Source organism: Elgaria multicarinata, chromosome 12 (assembly GCF_023053635.1).
Source record: "Elgaria multicarinata webbii isolate HBS135686 ecotype San Diego chromosome 12, rElgMul1.1.pri, whole genome shotgun sequence".
NCBI lineage: Eukaryota > Metazoa > Chordata > Lepidosauria > Squamata > Anguidae > Elgaria > Elgaria multicarinata.
The window spans coordinates 32,170,875-32,188,951 of record NC_086182.1 but is presented as its reverse complement, the minus strand read 5'-3'; the positions used below and the strand labels follow the sequence as shown (position 1 = coordinate 32,188,951).

The 18,077-nt window shown below is 48.3% G+C and overlaps 2 protein-coding genes across 2 annotated transcripts in view; both read left to right on the top strand.

Moving 5' to 3' along the window:
* The window catches only part of SIK2 (salt inducible kinase 2), a 74,186-nt gene extending 69,643 nt beyond the window's left edge, over positions 1-4,543 (top strand). The window contains exon 15 of the mRNA XM_063139311.1: positions 1-4,543. Coding sequence (XP_062995381.1) covers positions 1-595 — 595 coding nt within the window. The 3' untranslated portion in view covers positions 596-4,543.
* The window catches only part of DIXDC1 (DIX domain containing 1), a 309,778-nt gene that overhangs the window by 133,155 nt on the left and 158,546 nt on the right, over positions 1-18,077 (top strand). The gene's annotated exons all lie outside the window — the stretch shown is intronic.

The window sequence follows — 18,077 nt, the reverse complement described above, 5'->3', positions numbered from 1 at the left end:
GCTACACCAGAAGCGGCTGTTTCTCCAGAAGCAGTCCCAGCTGCAAGCGTACTTCAACCAGATGCAAATCGCGGAGAGCACGTACCCCAGGTCCAGCCAGCTCCCCCTCCCCTGTCACGAAGAGCAGCAGCACCAGCCGCCGCCGCCCCAGCCGCCCCCTCCGCCGTTCAGCTTGGTGCAGCCCCTGAGCCCCGTCATGGAGCCCGCTGCGGAACAGATGCAATACGACCCTTTCCTTAGTCAGTATCAAAAGCTGCAACTGGACCAGCCCTCCTCGCCTGCCATCCACAGCCCGCCTCGGCTGCCGTCGCAGATGCCCGGGATCCAGCAGCAGCAGCAGCAGTATCCCTATCAGACTTGCGAACTGCCTGTCGGCGGCCCGCCTGAACCGGACTATGCCAGTCAGCATCAGTATCCCCTGGACCCAGCGCAGCACGGCAGCGTAGCAGCGGCCGACCACCGGAGGAGCTCCGAACCTCCTGGGTCCCAGTCCGGCTACGAGGCCTTAGGCCTGGTGGAGTTGCCGGGGCTCTTTGATTGTGAAATGATGGAAACCGTTGACCCCCAGCATGGCGGCTATGTCTTGGTGAACTAGCAGGCGTGGGAGCGTTCTGGGCGGAAGGCTGGTTGGTTGGTTGGTCGAAGTGAAGGACATCAAAGGCGTGTGGATTTCCATTTAACATCCTATCCCTAAAATTCATGGCTTATTACCAACCCTTGAAACTTTAATGGATGAATATACAAACCCACCTAGTTGGTACTAGCAGGGAATGACTGAATATCGCTCTGTGAGAAAGCTTGCTGGCAGTGGGTTGGAGATGAATACTGCACTTTCAATGAAAGAAGGAATAAACTTTGAAGGGAAAGAGGCAACACTTTGAGGAAGGAAGGACGGAAAGAAGGACAGACCGACAGCCGGAAGGAAGGAAGGAAGGAAGGAAGGGTGGGTCAGCCTTCCAGAATCGTTGGTATTCTGCTAACCATGTCACCCCTGTCAGAGGAAGCCTGGCAGAATTCAGGAAGAAGAGTGAATATGGGACAGACCATATTTCTTGGCAATAAAAGCAATACATTTTTCATTGGAACTTGGCACCGTTTTGGTTTGACATTAGACCAAATCCGGAACGTTACCTGCCTCTGAACTGCTGACGTTGAGCTAGACTGCAGACGACCCTCAAGAGGACACCCCGCACCCCTCTCTGTCTCCACTTCTTTCTGTTGGCTGGTGACTCTTGCCAGGACATCCCCCAGTCTTTATACGCACCACGACAACTTCCTGGATCTTTGATGAAAGGGTCCATATATCTATCTTGAACGAAAGATGAAGCTAATGTCCAGGATTTCCATGGAACTGAGTGTGCTGGGAGGTCCTCCAAAGATCAGTGAACAGAGAATGCAAGGGTGAGGGGGGGGGGGGCGAATGGCCTGGGGAAAGACCGTAGGGGTGCGAAGGCAACTCTGTGGTGCCTCTCATGGAAGCTTGGGGAGAAGCTGATCACTGGAGAAGTTGTTATAAGCTGCCCTTGGTTGCTTTTCTGTTTTGAAAGAAGCAACTGGACTTTACAGTGTGCATTGCTGGTGATTTCTTAGGCTTTGTATATTTGGACAATTATTTAGGGATGTAGCGTTTTAAGGACAAAACAAGATGAGTTTATCAGAAAACCCATGTGAAGTGATAGTGCTGTGCCTTTTCTGGGTTCTTTTTGAGACTCCTTTTCTTTCTCTCTCTCTCTCTCTCTCTCTCTCTCTCTCTGAAGTAGAAAATACCCCATTGATGTCTGTGCTGACACCAAAGTCCCTTCAGAGCCCAAGTTCCACCATGTGGAATGCAGGTTTTAACATTTTCTTGGAGTGTTTATGACTTGTTCATCTATATATCTGAAATGTTAAAAAAAAAAAAAGTATTACAGCAATATTTAGGATCAATAACTGTTGATTTCTTAAGCAGTATCAACAGGCATCTGCTCTACCAAGCGTTTGGCCGAGACCTTTGGGATGTGACATACCGGCCTCAAATCCATAGGAAGGATATAGAGAATTTCTCAAAACTGTCACATAAGAGTTGTTTTTTTTTTTTTTAAAAAAAAATGACCACGTTGAGGAAAAGGCGCTGGTGTTCTCGAACATCCTGGTGGGAGCAGATAAAAGGTTTAAGCACAACATAGATTTGTTTAAGCACAAAGAACAATGGACTAGCAAAGGTGATCTGACTTAAGGCCATCTTCGACCCAGTTCTTCTCACTGATGGGCTTGATCCATGCCTGGGCTGTCACGCTTCAGACTGCAGGTGGGACGGTGGCGTGTCTGTGTCATTCCGGGGTGGGTGGGGAGAGAGAGACCCCACGAGGTGGCCGGCAGGAGGGCTGGTGCTGCTGGTTCTATACGCATTTAAACGTTTTAAAGAAGAAGAGAAACACACACGTCACCACCGAGGTTATTCCCTCCCCCAATCCCCCTCCCCACAAACATCAGCATTGCTGAGATGATGTCTAGGTCGGCTTCCCAAATTTGGCATCCAATACGTCTCTGCTGAGAACTTCCTGTTCATCCCAAATTGGTATGGAGGAGCATCCCACCTGTGGCCTGAAGCGGCCCAGCCAAGATGATAACTGGGCCTTATCTTAGTGGGGGGGGGGGGACTTCTTCCTTTCCCTTCCCACCCCGACCTACTTTAGCATGTGTGCCACCGCATTCCCCCCACGCAGTGCTGACGCTGACTTCTTCCCTTGTGGAATTCCTTCCTGCGGATGGCCCGTTTTCTTCGGAGCAGGACTTTGCAGTCCCAGATTTCCTTTGCCAGGAGGAACAACCTTTTGTCGCCCTCTTAAACAACTGCAGTGCTTTTCTCCGAAGAAAAATCATTCCTGTTTCACCCCCTGCACTTCAGATGGGCTTGGGGAGATGTCAGCCAAGCTGATGCAAACAGCCTTATTTCCTTGTAAGCAGCAAGAGGAAACCCCGCAGGCCCTGGAGACCTGTCCACCCTTCTGCTAAGCCCTAATTTTATTCCAGGGGGAGGAGAGAAGCCAGCCACATCTCTCCTCTGTGCTTCGTGGAGGAGGGGTTCTCTAAACCGGGGTAGGCAACATAAAGCCCTTGGGCCACAGCCAGCCCACCAAGGCTTTTCACCCAGGACATCGCTACACACTGGTTTGTGTGAACCAAAACCTCAGTGAGTTGGACAGAAACTGTAGGCCATACGTTGCCTACCTCTACTGAGTCTCTTAAGGGTGCAATCCTATTGTGTTGGGGTACGGTCATCCTATGCAGACCAGGAGGAGCTATGGAGGCGATTTTCACCTCCCTGTCCCCGTCCCCACCTTGCCTTGATCGCTAGATGGGCTTTTTTGCCTGTCTAGCAAAGGCGTTTCAGAAGGGAGGGGAAGGAGGCTGGAAGAGTGACAGGATAGCTCGCATCCCAGCCTCTCCAGTTTCCTCCCCTGCCTGCCCACTGAAATGCCCCCTTGTCCTCCAAGGTTGAGTTCCCAACCTGGGAGAGCAGCCGGAGCAATTCTTTCCACGCTGGCTGCAAGGAGGAGGGGGCCGGGAGGTCTGATTCCCTCCTCCATCCTCAAAGCTGAGAATCTGAAGTACCCTGTGGCCCGTCAGATGCTGTCCAGGGGCCCCATAGCATGGCTCCCTAAAGCAATTTTCTGTGGGTTTCCAAACTCTTCCCCTTGCGTTGATGGTCCTCCTTGGCTGGAAGCAGGCATCTCTTTGCAGGAGGTCATTCCGCGGGTGCTTGGAGGCAGGCTGCAGCCTGTTTGCATCTCCGCTTGTGTGGACTTGCCAAGGACTACTGAAGACCAGGGAACTAGGCCTCGCAGAGCTGCCGAGGGCCTGGTGCACCTTAGCTTCATGCAGCTCTCCCAGAGCACAGCTTGTAGCCCAACTGTCGGAGGTGGCTACAGGCAGGTATCTAGGGGCAGAGAGAGTCTAAGCATCCCTTCCGTAGGCAATCGCTTCGTACCTCTGCTTATGGGGCCGGAAGCTCTGAATGTAAAACTAGACCCGACGTCTCTCTCCCTCCTTTCCTCCTGCCACTTCCCAGCCCGTGTCTCTGAACATTTGGTGTCGTTTCTATTACCATAACCGAGGAGCACCCATTTTCCTTCCACCACACTCACACGCACCCCTAGAGCACTGCCTCCCCCTTTGTGTTAGTGCTACTTCAAAACAGCCGCTTCTGTCGAGTCTGCTGTGTCTGTTGTTAGAAGGTTTGTGTCTCCTACTGTATAGCAACTACTAGCTTTATTAGTTTTAATGCAAGTTCCTTTGAAGAGACTTTGGTGAGATGTACCTGGGGTTAAAACAAAAATTTTCACATGGAGAAAAGTGCAATACGTGTGTGTGTGGTACGTTCTTTAATGTATTTTTTTAAAAAGAGTTAAAAGGGTTTAGTCTTCGCTTTGGGAGAAATGCACTAGTTTTGTGAGCGCCGATTTTGGTGCCCCCATCTGTAGTATTTTACATGCAGTTGGTATGCTGGACTCTGTACAAGCGATTACAGTGTATTCATGCAAAATAAAGAACATGGACCTTCCGCTTTTTAAGTTTTTGGTGCGCTGAAGTGGCCATCCTCCATGTTTGGCAGGCTTTCCTCTGAGCATACGACGACTGCTGGCTGTTAGCAAAGGCGCCTGTGCTTACAGATCCAGGGAAATAATTCTTGTGGGGCTTCCTTCACAGAAATGCTTTCGCAAGTCACTTTGGTCTCTGGAAACTGGCCATGGGAAGGGTTTACACTCACACACTGGTCCCACAACTCCAGCAACTTCGGATGTGTCTGCTCCAGCTGAGTTGGACTACAACTCCCATAATCCCCCAGCCAGTATAGATAGCTGGGGGGGGGGTCATGGGAGTTGTAGCCCAACGTATCTTGAGGGTCCCAGCTTCTCTCGGTGCCTGCATCCCCCTTGTTCCCAGTGTAGAGTCACCTTCTTCCTCTTGGGACTGTTTTGCGAAGTCGCTGTGATTGAGCAAAGCCAGGAATTCACCTCTTCCCACTCCAAAAGAACAAAATTGGGCATGTGTTGCAGGGATGACTGGTTGCGTCGACCGTACTGGATGATCGTGGCAGTGAAGTGAAAACTCTGACCAGAAGCTCTTCCAACCCACCTCTTAGGTTTAGAATGGGAGTGTTAAGGTGAAATACATTATTTCTCTTCCAGAAACGAAATGTGTGGGGCAGAGCTCACCTACCTTCCCCCAGAAAAGCATGTTGTCCTTCATTCCCTCAAGATTTTCACTCCAATGCCACCATTGGCTGGGATGTGCAACTTCCATGAAGAACAACCCGCGTTCTTACCAAGGTTCTTCAACAAAGAATTAAGCTGCACAGTTGTGTAATTCATGTCATATTGTCACCAGGAGGAAGATACGGATTTTTGCAAAATATGAGTTTGCACATTGGATTGATGCTCCTTTATTTGTACCTGCCCCCTGTTAGAATATGAATAATTCAATTCACTTGATACACTGGGATTGCAAATTGATTCACAGATTAATTATGGAAAGGTAATTTTATTCAGGCTTTTCAATGCAATACAGAGCCGGGATTTATAGAGAAGCCGTACACTAATCAGAAGATGTGTCTAGTAAATTTTGAGATACCTGATAAGCAACAGCATCTGAGTGCAGTTACATAAAATGTAGTGTCTCCATGTACTGTGATGAAAGAAAATGGTTTAAGAAATGGAAAGAATGGTATGAGCAAGGAAGGAAGCATTAATAATGTGTCCAGGAAGTCATCCTACAGCAGGCTAAATCAGCCATGAGTGAACCAAAAGGAAGATGTTCTTTGGGTACCTTCCACCAGCTCTTTCAATCCTATAAGTCAGTAATCATAACATGCTGGGCTTGCAAGCTACTGATAAATGTTCCTCTGTCCAAATATCAGTCCTACTTCAATGCAAATATTCACTGTCTCCTATAGCAGGGAGTTCCACAGTTCATCAATTATAACAGGAAAGGAGAAATACTTCATTTTTAAGATTGCTGTGTGTCACTCACAGGGTATCCTCCTACCAAAAGAGTTGCAAATGTGGGGATATCCACCTAGAGAGCTTCAGATATTGGGCAGTATAGAACTATAATAAATATAATACGTTATTGATTTTTCTCTGGAGCTGGAGGGAGATCATGCTCTCCTTCCTCAAACAACTTTTGCCCAGAGAAATTTTGTGCCAGAATTACTTAAAAGTATCCTGCTTTTGCCAATGGGACAGATCACACACACATATACGCACACACTTGTCCCATTTTAACTTCATTCCAGAGACTGGGCTTGATGTGGTGTTCTACCCATTCACAGCTCTATCCCTTAAGAGGATATGGAGGAGGGTTTTGCTAGCAGGACCCTCAGCCTGCTGTTTTTATAGAACCATAAAATTGTAGAGTTGGAAGGGGCCTATAAGGCCATTGAGTCCAACCCCCTGCTCAATGCAGGAATCCACCCTAAAGCATCCCTGACAGATGGTTGTCCAGCTGCCTCTTAAATGCCTCTAGTGTGGGAGAGCCCACAACCTCCCAAGGTCACTGGTTCCATTGTCGTACTGCTCTAACAGTCAAGAAGTTTTTCCTGATGTCCAGGCGGAATCTGGCTTCCTTTAACTTGAGCCCGTTATTCCGTGTCCTGCACTCTGGGAGGATCGAGAAGAGATCCTGGCCCTCCTCTGTGTCACAACCTTTTAAGTATTTGAAGAGTATTCTCATGTCTCCCCTCCATCTCCTCTTCTCCAGGCTAAACATGCCCAGTTCTTTCTGTCCCTCTTCATAGGGCTTTCCTGCATTCCTCATTCAAGCCTGGGTTGTAACTAATTTTCTCACCTGAAATTAAAGTCTTAAAGATTCTTCATAGCACCTAAAAACAGCGCACACGTTGCTAACAATAACAAGTACGGAGTAAACATGGCTCAATAAATATGGAGCTATCTACACAATCCTATTCAGTCGCTTCCTGCAAAAGAAAAGATGGTGTATCTCACATCATTTTCCATTATATCCTGACAGCCTGTTCTTTGGAAAGGTTTCTCAGTATGAAAATTCTGCAGCAGATGTTAGTTTGAAACTAGAGCATTTAAGGTAAATCGATTTGTGTTCCTTTTTCTGAACACACTGTCCTAATGGCCTGATCGTCTGAAGTTTGTATTTTCATCCTATGTTAGAAAAGTGACTTATTTGGGATTTCCAGAAAATGCTTGTAGGATGTCTTACATTAATCTAAAAATATTGAACAGAAATGACAGCAACCTATCTTTTGGGCAAGAACCCATCTGCTGCTGGGTTTTTTTGCAACAAGTAGAATTGCATAAGTTGTTAAAACTGCAAAGGGTATTTGCGTCTCCAAACCATCCAGGATGACGCTTTTATTTTCTCTCTCTCTCTCTCTCTCTCTGCGTCGTGCGCTGTGCACTGTAAAGGGTTAGCTAGCATTTTCAAGCCAGTAAAATGATCAGGTGCCTCATATCCTGGAGGCTTCTAGAGAGAATGGAAGCAGAGAATGAGCTGCCGATGACGTCAGCCGGGTAAATAATACCATGCACTGAAATCACCAGAGTATGCATTACCCTTTCAGCAAGAACGCTACACAGACCAGATGCCTCTTTTTGCCCCGCAGGTCTTTTTTATTTTAAACCCCCAAAACGTCCTGTACGTTGGAGTAGGAATTCAAATGAGCAGAAGGGGGTGGGTGGGCAAAGTGACGCAGAACCTGCTCACTGGTGCTGTGGAAAGTTTTGAGCAGGGAAGTTATGTTTCCAAGGGCTCCATCCCATTTGCCCATAGACTTCCTGTACAAACATGGAATCTCATCTATCTCCACATTCAATGACGGTGAATCTGTTTGTGTGTCTCTGTTTCAGCCCTCTGATAAGAGCTCTCTTGCTTGCTCCTGCTCTCTTTCCTGGTCCAGTTTTTCGGTAACCTAGAATAAATGTAAGCAAGACTAAACCAATGTACAAAACAATGCCTGACTCCTTCGGCTCTTGGGATTTGAGCTTGGAGTTTTAGACTCCATACTGCCACATGTTTGGGCATCCAAAACTGGACACACACACATACGCACACCTCTGGCTTTGGCAAGGCACAGAATACTGGCTCCGGCCGTTCTGTGGCTGATGGGTCCCTGGATGGAGATGCTGCAGGTAACGGTCCTGCGTTTTATGCAGGGCTTTTCGGTTTGCAGCAGCAAAGCAGCGCTTGGAGGTTTGAGAAGTGCCCTTTGGCGAGAGTGGCGTGATAAGAGGCCCTTTGCATGGCTTTGTCGAGTGTGGGAAGGGTTAAGTCCGCCAGTTCTCCTTCCCAGCACCGTTTTTCCGGCTGCTCATTCATCTCAAACTTTCAACAAGTAGCAATCACCTAGGCAGATGTGTTGTCACGGCAACGGCTCCAAGGAGAGACACTGTTCAGCGCTCCTCGGTGCTTGGCCTGCAATCACCTTGAGCAGGAGGCAATGCCGCTGCCCCTGTGTGCTCCCTCCACCCCCCCTCTCTCTCTCCCCCCCCACAATTACCATTACAGCAGCACTTTGATTAGCGTGAATAATTCATAAACCTCTCGGCAGCCTTTCATGTAGCGGCTGCACCGCACACCAGGGGCCGGCCAGCCGGCCAGGGCATGAATAAATTTCCCACTGGGGAATGTTTCCAGAGGGACCAAAGGAAATCAGCACATATTCAGTCAGGACCGTTTACTGAGCTCCTTGCGTTGGATGGATCCTTTTACCCAGCTCTTCACGATCCAAGTTCCTTTCTGTGCATGAACATAACTTGGACCGGAAGTTGTGGGAGCCGCTTTGACCCAGCGACGGCAATAATCCTGAGTCTCCCGGACGTTTCAAGTGCTCGTGGATCCAGAACACCTTGCAATAGCCCTGTGAGGTGTGGGCCACAGTTATCCCCCTAATACAGGGGGTTTGCTGACACAGTGGATTGCCCTAAACCCAGCCTAGTGTACTCACTGCAGAGGCAAAATTTAAACTGGAGACCTGTGGATTCACAGCGTGCATTTTTAGCCATATTGCCATTCCAGCTTCCAAACCTGGTGACTGACACTTCAAACAGCTTTTACTCCAAGGGAGCATTGTAGGGCAGCCTCCTGCAGCCAATTTCCTGCTTTCTGGCTGGCTACTTGGCCCCAAGGCTCAGACTTTGGCTGTCGGCAGGTTTCTCTCTTGGCCTCAGTACTTCATCTGTAAAATGGGTTTTAGGCCTATTTGGTTTTACATTACTTTTGTGACTGGAGAGACAATAAACAGGGTTAGCATTAGGACTGCCAGATAAACACTTTGTAGAACGTGAGCCCATTTTCCTCTTTGGAATGTCAAAGGGGACAGAATTCAAGACACTGGATGCCCAGGAAGCATCCTTCAATCTGCTGGTTGAACCAGATTATTCGTTTCTTACTATATCTTACTTTTCTTCTCCCCCAACCTTCAACCGAAGGGCCCACCTGCCAGAGCAAGGATTACAGACGTTGTCAAGGAAACAGGTTCTTTTGAAATTTGACAAAATGCATTCTGAATGAACTTCTCCTCCTTCTCCTTCTCCTACTCCCCCCAATTGGATTCTACCCAATTACTCAGTGGGCTCATTAAACATTAGAGGTGCTTTATTTTTAAGAAATGTTTACCAAATAAAATGGCCTTACTATTTAATTCAATTAAGGCAGCACTCTTACACCTGCTTGCCTGGGAGGAAGTCCCATTGAAGTCAGTGGGACATTTCTGAATAGACATGGATAGGATTGCACTGTAAATAACTTTAAATATATCAACTTACCTCTATGGGTGTTCCGGCTGTTCTTTAATGATTCCGTGCCCTCTGACCACAACGCTCCCAGCCCTGCAGGAGTTTTGGATGATGATTTGGGTTTAAAGAACCACCTTGCCAAATAATTCCATGCATATCGTGGTAAATTCCCACTTGGCCATTGGTATGTCGCCATTATTTTATGCTCGTATTTATTGTATTGAAGAGGCTGGACTCAACTAATGTAGCTCCACCCCATTTCTGAATGCTGGTTTGTACGTTGTGTATTCTCACATAGACACTAAGTTCCGTGTCAGGAGAAATGTGGATTCCTCCCCACCCGTGTTCTCGTAGGAAGGGTTTATGACAATGACAAATCTTGATAAAATAGTTAAGAGCAGAGACACCACACTGACAACAAAGGTCCGCATAGTTAAAGCAATGGTATTCCCCGTAGTAACCTATGGCTGCGAGAGCTGGACCATAAGGAAAGCTGAGCGAAGGAAGATAGATGCTTTTGAACTGTGGTGTTGGAGGAAAATACTGAGAGTGCCTTGGACTGCAAGAAGATCAAACCAGTCCATACTCCAGGAAATAAAGCCAGACTGCTCACTTGAGGGAATGGTGTTAAAGACAAAACTGAAGTACTTTGGCCACATAATGAGAAGACAGGATACCCTGGAGAAGAGGCTGATGCTAGGGAAAGTGAAAGGTAAAAGGAAGAGGGGCCGACCAAGGGCAAGATGGATGGATGATATTCTGGAGGTGACAGACTTGACCTTGGGGGAGCTAGGGGTGGCGACAGCCGACAGAAAGCTCCGGCGTGGGCTGGTCCATGAAGTCACGAAGAGTCGGAAGCAACTGAACGAATAAACAACAACCGGAGCTGAAGGTTGGGAAAGGGTTCATGCATCTCTGCCAGTTCTCATACCACCCTCACCGCCATTGATGCTGACATTCCCAGGATGCTTTGGGTAAAGCCAGGATGCTTCAGCCATTTCCCAAGATATTTTGGCTTTGTGGCTCCCAGAAACAAAGCAAGGAACTCTGTGGCTAAGGAAAAATTTATCTCCTCCTCCTGCAGGTTACAAAATATTATGATTACCCTGATGTAAAATGTTGTTGTTCCTCCTCACCCTGTTCCTCGTAGCTCATGGCCTCAGTGCACTTCAAAGCCCTGTTTGACTCCTGAACCTCCTTCTTTTTATCAGCTATTTATTTATCCTTGTGCCAGTTCAAAGTCCAAAACCTTCCTACCGCCCCCCCCCCCCCCCCCGGCTTGGTGGATTCTCGAAAACAAGCACATTTTTGATAAGCGGCCAGCAGGGCTGAATTGCATGTTCTCTCCCTGTCAGTACCAAGGGGGGTGGATCCTGGCACCACGTGGGTCACATCAAGTGGTGAAGGAAAGGATGAGTTGGAGCGGAGGGAACTTTTGTTCTTTATACTTAACATGCATTAGTGTGGCAACTCTATGTGTCCCCCCCTTTTGTTTTATATTATTTTCTTTAAAAGAATGGGTCAGATAAATGTACACTTCTATCAGGTGGAATGATAATAATGCGTAAGAGTGATTGTCTAAAGTTGTGCATAATGGTTAAATGTATACAGCACCATCAATTTTTATTGTGCTTTGGTGAATAAAATTAGGAGGAAGAGGAAGAAATGCCCTTGCCCCCAATGACATTGCATTCAACATTTGACAGCAGGTGAGGATTTAAAAGTGGGGGAGGTGATCTCTGGTGGAGTTACCAGCAGTGAAAGGCCCCCAAACTAGCTTTTTTCTTCCTTCTCTTTCTCGAGCAAGACTTCTTAACAGCATGAAGATTAATGCGAGGAGGCAGTTGGCTGAGCTCCCTCTTTCCTGGCTGCTGCACCACCAGATCGTCCCCCGTGGAAAACGTCACGGGGGGGGGGGGGACATCAGCATCGGCTCTAGACAGAAGCAGCCAGGCCCTGCGTGTGGACAGAGAGAATCCTGGGGCTAGCCGAAGCCTTTGCAGGGCTTGCCTTTCTGCCCTCTGATGGGAATGCAAAAGAAAACAAGAGCTCTTCTGAATGCTGATTGAGGCCGGGACTGGGACCGAGCCAAAACCAACTCCAAGTCAATGAGCTGCCTGGCAAAGTTTCCTCACATTCCTCCCGGCTGCCTGGTCACAAGGCAAAGTGCAATGACGCAACCCTCTATTTACCCAAAGGAGCCGCGGCCCAGCAATGCCCTCGTCGCTGGCTCCTGCCCTCCCGCTCACGCTGCCTGGTGCCTGCCCAAGAGGCAGCCTCAGGTCAAGCCTTCTGGAAGCCACATTGATGTCAAGGCATGTGTGTGTGCGTTTCAAAAAAAGCAAAAGGCACACAATGCCTCTCCCGGACGAAAAACAACAACGTGCGCTTTTCGGCCGAATTGCTCCCTTAAATCCACTCACCTGCTGCCTTTCAGGGATGTGCTCTCTCCTCTCCTCTCCTCTCCTTCAAAGGCTTGTTGGTTCTCCGAGTACTAGGAGGTGGAAGTAATTTGAACACTGAGAACCAACAAACCTTGTCGCAGCCAAGATGGAATGGACGGGGAGGAACCGCCCGGCCTCCCTTGTTATTTTAAAAGGTGGTCCAGCTACCGTGCCGTTATTTTATCAGGGTCTTGGCGTTTAACCTTTTACTTGTGTGAGGTTAAGAGAAAACAACAGAAGGGCGGTAGGCACATTCCTGGGGGAGGAGGCTATCGATGGCTACTAGTCCTGATGGCTACGTGCTGCCTCCAGGTTCAGAGGCAGTGTGCTATGTACATCAGTTGCTGGGGAGCATGGGCAATGCTGGGGAGCATTGTTGCAGCCGTGTCCTACTTGTGAGTTCCCGGTTGACAACTGGTTGGCCGCTGTGTGAACCCATTGCTCAGTCTGATCATGGCTCTTCTTATTTAGGAAATTAAATTTCACCAGTGAACTCCTGACTGTAAAAAGGGTACATGGGCATGGGGCGCGGGGAGAGAATAGTTTTACAGATGCTGAATTCCTTGATAAAATGCTTCATACATGCACGTTTTGTAACTTGGGATGTCCGGGCTGTGGTGTTCCTAATTATTCTTTTGTGCTTGTGGCACAGTGTACTAATTTGGATTGTGGTGGCCTCCCTTCTTCCGGATTCAGAATCCCACCCCAGATGGTCAGGACTCAGCAGGTTATTGGGTTAAATAAAACCACTGTGTAAATGAAGGCACATTTTTCTGCACCTAAGAGGTTTTGCCTTTCTTTGTTCGTTTTGTACCGTCTCCCCTCTTTTTCCTTTGGGGTAAAGAAATGCACAAAGCTATGGCTGATCTTTACCTCTAGTAGCTCGAGGACCTACAGAGCTCCTCAAATCTCTTTTTCCTAGTAAACTTAACTGTCGCCCATTTGGGTTCTTGGCACCTGTACTTACAAGGTTTGGTTCTATACAATTTGTGTGTGTGTGTGGTTACTTGATTAAAAGTCAGATCGATACTCCGCTTTCACAGCTGCAAACATTTATACCAGTCCTGGAGTGGAAGAAAGGGCTTGGTGGTGGGGTGACTTGAATCATAGAATAGCAGAGCTGGAAGGGGCCTACAAGGCCATCGAGTCCAACCCCCTGCTCAATGCAGGAATCCACTTTAAAGCATCCCTGACAGAGGGTTGTCCAGCTGCCTCTTGAATGCCTCTAGTGTGGGAGAGACCACAACCTCCCTAGGTAACTGATTCATTGTCGTACTGCTCTAACAGTCAGGAAGTTTTTCCTGATGTCCAGCTGGAATCCGGCTTCCTTTAACTTTGGATTGCTTTGACCTCTTAAGTACATGGTGCTTTAAAAAGAACAGGTTTGCCATGTGCCTACCTGCAAGGGGCTTTCAATCAAAAATAGACCCAAAGAAACGATGGAGGAAATGCTGGGGCTGGGGCTGGTGGGGTGGAGGTAGGAGCAAACAGGCCAAGAATAAGCAGTTATTTCATTTACGTGTACTTTGTCTTAGTAACAACGGGGTACTGGGACTACAGAGATGCCTCAAATGCTTCCTGGAAAAGAGCAGTTTGGTGTAGGGATTTCTGTTCTTGCATCCTGCTTCCTCCACCCGCCCCCTGGGTAAGACTGGTTCAACACCAGAACTCACCAACTTGCACCAAGGATTCTTGTACTTAAACCTCTCCACTTTTGCCTGGCAGAGCAGACCTCGGGATTGGGCATCTTGAGTGTCAAGAACCAGAGAGTTACCACACCAATCAATCTAATCTGGTCAGCATAACCCACAGCGATGAGGCTGGGTCATAAGCAGGTGAGGTCAAATGAGAGGCCTTCACGGACTTGCAGAGCTCTCTTCCTGCTCTTCACTTTCTCCGCGCGTGGCCTGCCTTTCCTAAGCATTTGTCCCGCTTGCATGCCAAAAAACTCGCCTCCACGAGGACATGGGAAATGCTTCATTCCGTCAACCCTTCAATATTTGCTCTTCCGTGCAAGCTGTTAGCAAAATGTTTCTTGCTGGCTTGAGCTTGTTTTGACGGGTGGTTCCTCTTACTGGAACACTGCCTCAGAAATCTTTGTCTCCTCTCCGGCTTGTTTATGAAGCGATCGCTGTTGACATTCATAGAATCATAGAATAGCAGAGTTGGAAGGGGCCTACAAGGCCATCGAGTCCAACCCCCTGCTCAATGCAGGAATCCACCCTAAAGCATCCCTGACAGATGGTTGCCCAGCTACCTCTTGAAGGCCTCTAGTGTGGGAGAGCCCACAACCTCCCTAGGTAACTGATTCCATTGTCGCACTGCTCTAACAGGACGTTTTTCCTGATGTCCAGCTGGAATCTGGCTTCCTTTAACTTGAGTCCATTATTCCGTGTCCTGCACTCTGGGAGGATCGAGAAGAGATCCTGGCCCTCCTCTGTGTGACAACCTTTTAAGTATTTGAAGAGTGCTATCATGTCTCCCCTCAATCTCCTCTTCTCCAGGCTAAACATGCCCAGTTCTTTCAGTCTCTCTTCATAGGGCTTTGTTTCCAGACCCCTGATCATCCTGGTTGCCCTCCTCTGAACACGCTCCAGCTTTTCTGCATCCTTCTTGAAGTGTGGAGCCCAGAACTGGACACAATACTCTAGATCAGCCTTCCTCAACCTGGGGCGCTCCAGATGTGTTGGACTGCACCTTCCAGAATGCCCCAGCAGGCTGGGGCATTCTGGGAGGTGCAGTCCAACACATCTGGAGCGCCCCAGGTTGAGGAAGGCTGATCTAGATGAGGCCTAACCAGGGCCAAATATTCGCAGGGTGGTGAATTATTCCATGTTCATCAGAAAGGAGCGTGTGTGATCTTGTGTATGAGGGTGTTTAGATTGTCAAGAATGGCCATTGTGCACCAGATAACCAGCCCCTGCATGCATTGCTTGCACTCCGGCTCCCCTGCCCATCGAAAGAGGTGAACGCGTCTGGCAGACTCCTTCCTCAGTAGCCAAAGCCCCCCGGATGGGCCACCTCCAGCTCCTTTGGTGCAAAACACCAAGGCTGCTGTCTGTCAAACTTAATTATTGTATTGGGCCGGGCAATAAAGCAGACAGCTCTGCATGTTTTATGTAGCCTTCAATAACTATTTCTCTGCTATTTTAAACCTTTATTGGCGTGGCAATAGAAAGATGACAAGACATCTCCTGATACCTTACAGTGTAACGCCCTTATTGTGGCTTTATTGATTGATTTGTGAAACCAATTGCTTTTATACCAAAACAACCAAATTAAACAATTACGGAAATTGACCTAAATAGGGTTATCCTTTAGTAATGGAAACGGTCCCCTAGCTATCTTTTGTGTGTGTGTGGGGGGGGATGATGCTAGCAGGAGGCAGGATAGGGCTTAAAATGCAATCTAGTGTTGTTAATGCAAAAGAGAGGGGTCATCGCTTTGCAGCCACTGAGCAGCAGATGGAAGACATTTGTGGGGGTTCAGCGGCTCCGTTGGAACAGCCTGGCCCCTGTAACACGGGCAGAAGTGCCTCTGCATTCACCTCACTGGGGCCATGAATCTTTAGCCCAGCAGGAACTGACATGTTTAAAGCCATAGGAAGAGCCTCTAACCTGCTCAGCATGTTAGCCGAGAAACCCTGGCCTCTTGCAGCTCAACGTCTGACGTCCATGGCTGCATTGCTTGGATTAGTAAGCCAGAGGCAACTGGAAGTGTTATTATGTTCGATAGATCCAGGCAGGCCAAAGGGAAGGCACAGCCCACCTATTGGGATGAATCCACCTGTTGTCAACAGCACTTCGATGGTTTTAAGATAGTATCTGTGAGAGTCCCGAGATGTCCAATTCTTTGTGCTGAAGAAGTAAAAGGCACAGTCTAGGACAGCCTTCCTCAACCTGGGGTGCTACAGATGTGTTGGACTGCACCTCCCAGAATGCCCCAGCCAGCTGGCTGGGGCATTCTGGGAGTTGTAGTCCAACACATCTGGAGCGCCCCAGGTTGAGGAAGGCTAGTCTAGGACATCTTGGGGAGTTAAGAATTTAAGAAGAGCCCTAATGCTGGATCAGAACAAGGCCCATCTAGTCCAGCATTCAGCCTACAGTGGCTAACTAGCTGTCGACCAAGGACCCACAAGTAGGACATGGCTGCAACAGCACCCTCCCGCCCATGTTCCCCAGCAACTGGGGTACATAGGCATACTGTCTCTGATACTGGAGGTAGCCCATAGCCACCAGGACTAGTAGCCATTGATAGCCTTCTCCAGGAATTTATCCAACCCCCTTTTAAAGCCATCCAAATTGGTGGAAATCACTACATCTTGTAGTAGTGAATTCTATAGTTTGATTATGTGCTGTGTGAAGAAGTCCTTCCTTTTATTTGTCCCGAATCTCCCACCCATCAGCTTCAAGGGATGACCCCTTTGGGTTAGAACATTATGAGAGAGGGAGAAAAATGTATCCCTGTTTACATTCTCCGCACCAGACATGGTAGCAGAGAAGGAAAACGACGATACCACCTGAACAGTATTTGGCAGGCAGTGAGATACACACAAAGACTTCCGTGTTCACCCAAGCAAAATTTGAAGCGGGCAACGTCAGCTTTTCACGGCAAGTAGATATTAGTGGCCGATAGTAATATTGATAAGGATCAATGGGATCTGAACTGGAAGGTTAGTGGAGCTGAAGCAGAGGAAATCCTGAGAAGCAAAGACCCCTCTCATTTTCTCGGTCTACGCCAATGTCTCCTCGTTGAGAGCTGTGGCAGAAATAACCGATATTCATAAGCAAATCTTGTCTCGAAGCTGCAGTTTCCTAATCTAATAATAGGCCCTGAGCTTGTTGATGGCATGATTCATGCCGTGTTGCATAAACCAGCTGCGAGGCTCGCTCCGCTCTCCAGAACAGCGGCTTGAGACGTCGTGACTTACAAAACTCCCAGCTGCTCTGTTTGCCTTTCTGTATATGGCAAAGCATCCGTACAACTCCTCCCTGGGAAGATGGGAAGGGTGGGGCAGAGGGCCACGTGGACGTTTAGCCCAACGTGTGAAAACTAGTCTAAGAAGTCACTGGTTTGTGTAATAAGATACTCCCAGCAGTGCGGGGGTCGGATGTTTGATTTTTGTGTGGAACTTCAAAAGCACAGGAGCCCTCCTTTGGCATGTAAGCAGGGGGAAGCCAGTGTTATCTGGAAGGGGCAAAAGGACAACAGTCATAAAATCATAGACTAGCGGAGTTGGAAGGGTCCTCTAAGGCCATCCAGTCCAACCCCCTGCTCAGTGCAGGAATCCACATTAAAGCATCCCTGACAGATGGCCATCCAGCTGCCTCTTGAAGGTCTCTAGTGTGGGAGAGCCCACCACCTCCCTAGGTCATTGGTTCCGTTGTCGTACTGCTCTAACAGTCAGGAAGTTTTTCCTGATGTCCAGCCAGAATCTGGCTTCCTGTAACTTGAGCCCATCATTTCGTATCCTGCATTCTAACATGATCGAGAAGAGATCCTGGCCGTCCTCTGCATGACAACCTTTCATATACTTGAAGAGTGCTATCGTGCCTCGCCTGGTCGGAAAACCACAGGGCCCCTTTGAAATGGGTAAGAATGAGGAAGAGGGCCTTCAACTAGAATTATAAGATGGCACAAGAAACTACCAAATCCTGGGGTTGTTGAGTGGGGGGAGACTCAAACATTTGAAGTAGACTGGCACAGGGAACCGCTGATGCACCTTTCACCCTCTCAAACTAGAGGGAACTTATTTTGTAACTAACAAACGCAAGAAATTATTTGAGGATGAACAGCGCCTCCTGTGTCTCACTCAGCTGTACCATCTATCGATCACATGGCGCAGACCAGTCTCCTTGGAAACTTAAAATGCCAGCTCCGGCTT